At 41.7% G+C, this 9573-nt stretch overlaps 1 protein-coding gene across 1 annotated transcript; it reads left to right on the forward strand.

Moving 5' to 3' along the window:
• The first annotated feature begins 338 nt into the window (after positions 1-338).
• On the forward strand, positions 339-7161 carry PSMB1 (proteasome 20S subunit beta 1). Its single transcript, XM_032102367.1, has 6 exons — positions 339-518; positions 1722-1829; positions 3248-3329; positions 3771-3900; positions 5447-5553; positions 6884-7161. The coding sequence occupies exons 1-6, from the start codon at positions 415-417 to the stop codon at positions 7067-7069; spliced, it is 717 nt and encodes a 238-aa protein (XP_031958258.1). The 5' UTR covers positions 339-414; the 3' UTR covers positions 7070-7161.
• The last annotated feature ends 2412 nt before the right edge of the window (positions 7162-9573 follow it).

Raw genomic sequence — 9573 nt, forward strand, 5'->3', positions numbered from 1 at the left:
CCATCCCATGATTCTATGATTCCCGACCCTTGCTCTTCACAGCAGTTCCAAAGGCGCTCTCTCCTAAAGAGCAGGAGCCACCCTGCTGCCCACCCGCCCAACCATGAGGGGTGTTTGATGGCCTCACCACGGCCACTGATCAGCCTGTGTGTTTCCACGAGAGGGCACGCAGGTGGCAGCGCTTGGCAGCGCTTGGACAAGAGGCGGTGCCGACGCTGCCCGGGAGCCCAGGCACACACCTTGCCCGCCGGCGGGCTCCGCTCCAGAGCGGTCCTGCCGCCCTCCGGCCAGGGCAAGGCGCTCGCCGCCCGGCAGAGCAGCCGGGATGAGGCGGTGCTGCCTTCCCCGAGTGGCTCCGCTTCCGCCTCCGGTGCCGCCATTTCGTCGTGAGACAGCAGCGATCGGGCCGCCGCGATGCTGTCCACCGCGGGACACGGGCCCTCCCCGCCCGGGACGGGCTACGAGCTGGAGGCGCCCGTGCAGCACTATCGCTTCTCGCCATACACCTTCAACGGAGGGTGAGGGGCCGGGGCGGGGAGCGGGCGGGACGGGACACCCTCGGCCCGGGACAGGGGGCCCAGGGGAGAGCGGCTCCAGGTTGGGCCTGCCTCGCCTTGTTCCTGCCTCCCCCCGGTGCTCAGTGCGGGTTTATCTCCCCTCACGGTCTCCTCTTTGTAGAGAGAGCGGCAGCACAAAGAGGAGCTGGGCTTGGGCTTGCCTTGAGTCCTTGCAGCCTTTCAGGGTGTTCTTGCCTGTCCGTGTGGCTTTTGGGACGCTTGGGCTCCCTAAACTTTGACTGGTCTTAAAGTACGCATCTTTTGTCTCCCGCAGAGTCGTTTCTTTATAGTGTCTTACGAAACCCAGGTAATGGTCCTGTTACAGACTCACAGAATAGTTAGGGTTGGAAGGGACCTCTGGAGATCATCCAGTCCAACCCCCCTGCCAAGGCGGGGTCACCTCGAGCAGGTGACGCCAGAACGCGTCCAGGTGGGTTTGAATGTCTCTAGACAGGCAGACTCCATGGCTTCCCTGGGCAGCCTGTTCCAGTGCTCTGCCACCCTCAATGTAAAGAAGTTCTTCCTCATGTTGAGGTGGAACTGCTTGTGTTTTAGTTTATGGCCACTGCTCCTTGTCCTGTTGCTAGTAAATTTGTAACTGGGTTGAACGCTACCTTGCTGTAACTTTTAAAGTCAGGTGGTGTTTTACACACCTGAGTTGGTGACATGATCTGGCCAGGTAGGTTTTTTTTGTCTTATGATGACTACTGTTTTTTAAAAGGCATCTCTTTGTAACTTAATGGTGATCACAAAACTAGTTGTTAGGAAGTAATAACACCAGATTTAAAAAGCGGTGTTTATGTAAGTGTAATTATACTGTTGCTTAGTACTTTGCTTGTTTTAGAAGGATGAATCATTGTCAGGCAAATAAAATACCTCGTCCATTTGGTCTGTTTCTTGTCTGGTGTAGAGTCTCTGTTTTACCAAGTTTCCATACAGTTTAAATCAAAGTAGAGGGCCACGTGCATATATTTTCTTCAGTGTGTCTAGCGTCTTCTTCCTTTAGTGTTGTGTAGGGATGTGCATAGTGGGAAAAATAGCAAGGAACGTAAGATGCTTGACAAAACGTGAGTCTGGTTGTAGAATTACTATCTAGTTTGTTTCTGTGTTGCCTGAGAAGATACTTGTGCTGAAGGTCATGATTTATCAATTCTCTTTTTTAAGGACTGTGCTGGCGATTGCTGGAGAAGACTTCTGTATTGTTGCCTCTGACACGCGTCTGAGTGAAGGCTATTCAATTCACTGCCGGGACAGTCCAAAATGCTACAAGCTGTAAGTCCAGATCTGCAAGGATTGAAAAAGATGGAAAATCTTTTGTATTGCTGACCATGTCACCTGCATCCTGCTTTAAGCAGAATTCTTAGAAGAAAAAGCACAGTAACAAAGTAGATTTTGGGGTCATGGTGACCCTTGCTGTAATGCAAGATGTGATGTGATATTGTAAATATAGCCAGATTTCTTGTTTCATGCTCTTGAAGTTAACTGAGAACGGAACTTTTTTTGTACAATACAAACCTTAATGTGGGTTTTTTTGGCTGGATAATCAGAAGAATTTTTAACTTAACTGTAGCAAAATTTAATCCTACGATAACTCACTCTGCTTCATCAGAAGACCTGGTGATGGTACGCAAGTGTGCCCACTGCTGCCAGTTGTAGTGTCTCTCTCTAGTTAACTACCTGGCACTTTGCAGAGGTAAACCTATTAGTTGTTCCATTTTTGAACTTTCTATGCTCATTTTATGCTTAGTTTGACTCACCTGGGTAGCATCTCCTTGGTGTACAACTACATATTGTATTTATGTTCATTTTACTGCAGCAGGTGCTTGCCTTGTAGGCTGTCATCAACTGTGTAAACATTTTTTGTCTTGTGCATTATTATTTCTTTTTCTAATTGATGACATGAGATCAAAATAACTTAGGTTTCTCCTGGCTAACTTGTTACTCTATGTTTGACTCTCTGATACTGCCCAAATGTACTCTGGTACAGTATACATACTGCATATGATGGCTTTGTGTAATTCTAGTGACAGGCTGAGGGGAGATTTTGTTTAAAGATGTTTTCTGAATGACTGCTTTGGGGTCTGTGGGTGTTTATGTTTCTAGACTCTTTTCTATTTCCTAGAATTAATATTCCAAGTGTGTGTTCCCGTGGTTAGTGTTTATAAAACATTTGAAAACTGAGCAGAGAGCTAAGCTTCTCTGATGCATCTGCAGCCAGATCACTTCTGTTGCCCTGACACAGAAAGCCACCAACACCATAAATGTCATGTAACCATCCTACAAGCTTAATGCAGCCCTCTGGTCCAATTGAGTAAAAATTGGACTGAGTGATAGGATCTGTGGCTCCTCAGTATAAAATGGATCTTCTAGCAAGACTGAATTGCTACAGCTGGAGTCAGGGGTGCATGAAGAAATGGAGAATTTCTTTTTGTCAGTCTTACTGACAGTTGAAGAAGGAAGTGGGTTGAAGAAAGACGTCTGCGTGGTCCTGTGTTTAATGAGTCCTCTCTAAGATGTAGGTTGCAGGTGTCTTTCATACACCACAGATCTGTTAGTACATTTTAGACAACTTTTTGGCAGCATTACAAAAACTGAAAATACATTTGGTGTTTTCATAATAACTTGCTGTGTAAGAAATTGCTGTTGTTCATGCTAAGTCTAAAATTGCAACAAAATTTTATGTTTTTCAGAACAGAACAAACGGTCATTGGATGCACTGGTTTCCATGGGGACTGCCTTACCCTTACTAAAATTATTGAAGCCAGATTAAAGGTAACTACCTATCCTATTTTATTTAGAAACTTAGATTCCTAATATTACACTTGAGACTGATAATAAGGTAAATTTTAAACATAACTTCTGCTGGTTTTTTTCAAGTGTTTGTATTATAACTGTTTTGCTAGTGAAAGATCTGGCAGGGAAAATTGGTGCTGTGTTCTTACTAAGTGTGACACCACAAATTTATGGAATGGAAGAGCTGGAGAAGATATTGTTAATGAGGCAACACCTATTAATTACAAAACTTTGAAGATGTGTTAATCTCTGGCTTGTAAAAAGACTATACCATTTAGACCAAGGTGTTTTCACTGATGGTGCTGGTTAATTTTGCTTAGCATCAGATTCTTCTGTAGTGAGGTTACAGAAAATGTAATTCTGATTGAATGTCAGCTTTAGTGTTTGACTTTCTTCTTGGATGTGCTCTACCACTGGCAGATGTACAGGCATTCCAACAACAAGACCATGACTACTGGGGCTATTGCAGCAATGCTGTCTACAATCCTGTATTCTCGACGTTTCTTTCCCTACTATGTTTACAACATAATTGGTGGACTTGATGAAGAAGGTAAGACTTTAAACAGAAAAACAAAAAAAAAAAAAAAAGAGAGGCTGAATTTCTGTGGATGGATAGCTATTGCTTTACATCTCAGTTGTAGTGATTGAATAACAAAGTTTGTGTTCCTATTCCTAACACCTGCCTTTAGGCATTATGGTACTTATATCTGGCTTGTTTCCTAGTTTTTGTAACTCACTTGATCTTTCATCTCTAAAGGTCTGAAAGTATAAAAACTACGTTATAATTATTTGATTACAAATAAAATCTCTGAGGTGAAATAATTTGTACTTTAGACTGGAAAATTTTACAACAGTTTTGCTGGATTTCTTAATTGCATCTTTAAAGTAGATGTCACCAGTAAAATTGTATATGTTTTACTCAGACCTGTGAGTGTGGTAAAGGCTATTAAATACGAAGACTTACTCCAGAGACAGGTTTCCACGAAGTTATTTTTAAATATTAACTGACCTCTAATGAAAATCATGACTTCTACACCGAAGCTGTAGTTTAATATACAGCCCTTCCTGGACTTACTGGGCTCCTGTCCAGTGATTTGGTTGAGTTGCTGAAATACTGTGTTCTCTGGCTTTGAGAAGGAGCTCAGAGGTGGTCTTGTCTGGATAATTTTAGCCATTGCCTGCAGTTTGTTTTTACCATTAAGTTACACTGCTTTCCCAGTCTTGCTAAGACATGTCTGTGATTTGTGGGATCTGGCAGGGGATTAGTCTGCCCTGGATAATGGTAAATCTCAGATTAGAAGGGTGTGTAGCAGCTGATCAGAATCAGAGCGCAGGTTTGCTTGCATGGACTAAATTTGGGTCCAGCAAGATTGATTTTTGATTTGACTGGCTTTCTCAGGGCTGTTCAGCTCCTGTGCTGTGCTGGCAAGGGCACTGGCCAGTTAATTGAATCGGGTGCAGCCTGTCTGAGCAGAAAGGTTGGGCTTGGCCACCTCCTGCATTCTGACTGGCATGTCCTCATCAAACCCCGATGCTTCAGAGCTACAGTGCTTCTGTATCTCTGATGTTGGTGCAAGCCAGTAAACTTTGCACAGCCTGGCCTGGCTTCAGAGGGAAGTGTGCAACAGACCAGAGCATCATCCCTGGTTCTGGGAGTGCGATGCAGAGGCATCCAAGCATGCTTTCTGGAGGTAATTCAAGAAATGTATAGTTCAAGAATGAGGTCTGAGCTGCCTGTCTGTGTTAGCCTTGGAACCTCTGGGGCTCTTTGTGCAGCACTACACTCTAGCACATTTTTCTGCTTTGATTATTCTGCATCAGCACTTTTTCTGTGGTAAGTACTGTAGGAAACATCTGTTGGACCGTGGTTGTGGCTTAAATAGAGAAAATAACCTTGGCCACAGCCATAGTGAGTTTGCTGTACAAAGCATCATCTGAACATACTCAGTGTTGTTTGGTAAAGGTTTACTGGGATCTGCAATGTTCCAGACACTGCTTATCCAGAGAGCTGGTTTTGTTAAAAATGCTTATCAGTATTGAGTATCTTTCTGAATTGTGATTACATACTACTTTTTTTTTTTTTTTTTTTTTTTCAGGGAAGGGAGCAGTTTATAGCTTTGATCCGGTGGGCTCCTACGAGAGAGATTCTTACAAAGCAGGTGGATCAGCAAGTGCCATGCTGCAGCCTCTGCTGGATAACCAGGTAAAACAGCTTGTTGGGTTTTGTTTTGGTTGTTATTTTCCTTATCTCAGTAAACATTTGCGACATTCAGATTACTGTAGCTTAACTTCTGGGGAATACTACTTTTGAGAGAAGTTTTAAATCTGTTACAGGTAGGATTTGTTAATCTGTACATTTATAAATTATGTGACTTTACTTTCTCAGGAGAAATCAAAGTTTTGCTTTGGGATCTCTTCAGGTTTTTAATACGTTATTAATAGTGCAGTGCCTGTTTAAAAGACAGAAATGTTTTAATTGGGGAGTTTCTCATAGAAGTTGTTTGGAGGTTTTTTCCTGGGTTTTGGGAGTCTTTTCTTGGCCAATAACATAAATATGCCTGTTACTTAGCATGAATTAATACCAAATTAAGAACACAGAATTAATACATACATTTTATCATTTAACATACTCTTGGTTAAGTCTTCAGTTTTATACAACTCAGATACCATTTTCCACTAAGAATGTTCTTACATAAAACTGCTGGAAACTTATTCAGCTAAATCTGTCTAAAATACTTGAATATTTTCATATTTAGTTGAAGCTGTTAATGATTGAATGGGAGAGATACCAAAACATGTTTTACTCGTTTTAATTTTTTGACATTGGTGTTGGTATTTAGTCACTTGAGCCTGATGTCAACACAACTTTGTGCTTACAAAAGTGGTGAGCATTCTTGACTCTTACTTGAGAAAGGAATAGAATCTTTCCTTTTTTTTTAAACTTTATTAACTGAAGGAAGTATCTTCTGCAAAAACCAAGTTGTCATAAGCAATTTTTTATTGCTTATGGGTTTCAGGAAAAACATGTGACTCTTCTCCTTTACCTGTTCCGATGCTTAAGTTGGCACTTAGATTTATGAGCTAACTTACACTATTTAGTAGGACCAGATGTGTTCCAATATAGACTTAGTTTTGAAGTCTAAGTATCTTAAGGAATATTTGCTTTTAAGAAATGTTCCTAACTGGAGCTGGCCAGAGAAAAAAAGCTCATGTGCAGTTCTGATACTGCCGACCCAGTGAGAAGTTTGTGAGGAATTGGATCAGATCCAAATGTTCATTGTGATCTTGTATATGCTGAATGAGCAGGAGGAGCTTTGCTGGCTGTGCATTGGATGTGCTTCTAGTTAATTTTCTAAGAGTACTGGTATTGGCAAAGCTCTCAACTATAAACTGTGTGGAGAAATGCGTTTTCAGCTTTTGGTTTTTTAAAATAGACAAGCCATTTTTAGTAATTCACCTAAATCTGTTCATTCTACTGCAGAGACTGAAACAGTTTTCATAGATGGATAAAATGCATTTTCATCTTTTCTTAGATTGGCTTCAAGAACATGCAAAATGTGGAACATGTACCTCTGACCCTGGAAAAGGCTTTGCAGCTGGTTAAGGATGTCTTCATTTCTGCTGCTGAGAGAGATGTGTACACTGGGGATGCACTTAAGATTTGCATTGTCACAAAAGATGGAATTAAAGAGCAAACTATCCAGTTACGAAAAGACTAATTCAGTTCGTGTGTAAGCAAGTAATGTATGATGTACGATTTACCTGTGCTATGAAGACATTTGTCTCATTAAACTTTTTTCAAGAAGTTCAACTACTCTGCTGCTGAGTATTTTGTCTTTGTTAGAAGTAGTAGTATTTTTTAGAAACCAGAGCAGTTCATGGTAAGGAAGCAGCTAAAAGTTACAATTCAGTTTCCTTATTCTCATCTTAATCTATTGATCAGTCTAATTCTAATGCAAATTCAATCCCCTTCTCACACTCCCTTATGCTGCAATATGAGGGAGTTTAAACTTAGTAAAATTTAGGTTCACAGACTATTCTGATAATTCTTTCAGTTCAGCCTTGGTTTAGTGAGTAAAGCATTTTCTCTGTTCATGCTGCCTTTTTTGCACTTCATAGCTTGCTTTTCCTGTCTTCTCCTTTATTTCTCTGACATGTTGTCGTGACATTTGACTTCTGTGTACTTACTTGCAAAGACTGTATGGGTCACCTGAAACCAGTATCACTGTGTTAGAGGGAAGAATGCTAAATGGAATCTTTCAGAGTTTGGTCCTGGACTCTGCATCTGGGCTCACTTCTGTGTGTTTCTGTTTGGTTAATGCCCAGAATTTGAAGCATTGTCCCCTTCTGGCTACTGATGGCAAATAACTTAGTCTGGAGATTCCTTGAGTCCCTTTTAATGCCTGGGGCTTTTGTTAGCCCTACTACTGCTTTTGATTCTTGGGAAATTGCATCAAGCGTAGTTTGTTTGATGTGCTGTATCACGTCCCTGGAACTTGCCTTCAGTACTAGGACCTTTAGAAAAATGGGGCTGCATCATCAAGGGTTAGATAATTTTCTCTTGTCCAAGAATCCTTTCACAGTCTGTAGCTCTTAAAAAAAAAGACATATAAAATATCTTGTTGCTTGAGGTGGCATAGTTGCTCCTTAAAAGAAAATCTTGCTGATGTGCTTGACCCTATGGTAGCCTTGTCTCCTGTTTGGATGTGTGTTTTGGGTACTATGTGTTACTCTTAGCTCTGGCTGTCTTCACCAGCGATGGTAGTCTCAGGCTTCCTAGACAGTTTAGATAGTGGGTGGCATTTTGAACAGTAATCGAAGAAATAGTGCTTTTAAACAGACTCTGGCTGTGTTAAGGAAATCCACCAAGTTTCCCAGAGCATTTGTGAAGGCACTTGACCACTGGGTGCCAGTGTTGGGCCGAGTAAGGAGGGAACAGCTCGTTCCTGGGTACTTGGGCAGTAAGAAAGGCACACAGTGTCTCAGTCTGCTGCAGGTGAAGTCCCTTGGTCACACAAGTCAGAACTTCCAGACATGTTCAGGTGTCTTAAGGGGATGTTTAACATTATTTGCAAGAGTCATCTTAGATGGACAAGGTTGATGGTATAAATGACTGCAGCTGTATGCTGTCTGTACTGAGCAAACGTCACACAGTGCAGTAATTCTAAGAACAGAAAGCCTGTGCCTGTTTAAAGTACAAATCAGCAATACCGAATTTAAATACATGCTTTGTGACTTCTGTAAAATTAAGTTAAAGCACCTTAAGGTCAGCTGTCTCTGATACCAGATTTATGTTGAATTGCTCAAGTGTTTCACAAGAGGCTGTTAGAGCTTCATGCAAAGTTGTTGAAATCTACTGAAACTAAGTAATGTTTCAGTTGCCAAGAAAAGCAGGAGAGGCTAACAGTTTGACATGCCTGCCTTTGGGATGGGTCTGTGTGCAATATTTGGGGTCTAAACAGTGAAGGGAAGAGCAACAAACAAGGGGAACTGTCTAATTTCTACATGAACTAATTTAACGTTCTTGCAGGATGCCAGATGTGTAAGAGAGTTGCAGTGATTTAACTCAAAAGTTTCGATAAATTTGGCTGTTCTTATATTTAAGGGTAAATTTTACATCCAAAATAAATGCATGTTGACAGGTTTTAGGAATTACTGGCTTTAGTTTGATGTGGCTAGGCTTGCCTCTCTAAGTTCTTTCAGGAGAAACACAAGGTGATTAGAATTTTCAGGTGTCCTTTGCAGACTCAGAAGAGGTACAAGAGCAGGTACCTGATTTCCTGACACTGTCAGTGCTGTCCTGTTGGTGCACTTGTGCCGATGTGAGATGGCTGTTTTGTCTCCTTTTCAGATTTCCCTGCAGAATACATCTAGCTGAAGAACCAGCAGGGAAAGGATGCTTTTTTGCAGGCCCATTGGACTGAAAATGCCAAATTTCTTTCACAGAAGAATGTAGCACTGTGTTCACTCCCTTTGTGGATGGGTTTGGAACCAGTGAGATGGGAAGGTTTGTTTCCCCCATTTTTAACTTTCCAGTTATGCCCTCCCCTGATGTCATCGACTGCTTGTGCTCAGAGTGAGGAGTTGCAGGAGTGACAGATGTGTGAGTACAAAAGTATTCACAGGCTGCTCAGCTAAAAGTTACTTGCTTATTAGTATTAAAATATCCCAACGTGTCAGATGTGTATTACAGATGAAAGGCACCAAGGGGTTTTTTTTTTAA

This window comes from Corvus moneduloides, chromosome 3, assembly GCF_009650955.1.
Source record: "Corvus moneduloides isolate bCorMon1 chromosome 3, bCorMon1.pri, whole genome shotgun sequence".
Lineage (NCBI taxonomy): Eukaryota > Metazoa > Chordata > Aves > Passeriformes > Corvidae > Corvus > Corvus moneduloides.

Bases quoted from the DNA above. Each gene is read 5' to 3' on its own strand.
- PSMB1 (XM_032102367.1), top strand. From the start codon at position 415: ATGCTGTCCACCGCGGGACACGGGCCCTCCCCGCCCGGGACGGGCTAC. The intron at 519-1,721 runs GTGAGGGGCCGG...CTCTTTTTTAAG, and splicing joins CCATACACCTTCAACGGAGG to GACTGTGCTGGCGATTGCTG. The intron at 1,830-3,247 runs GTAAGTCCAGAT...TATGTTTTTCAG, and splicing joins AGTCCAAAATGCTACAAGCT to AACAGAACAAACGGTCATTG.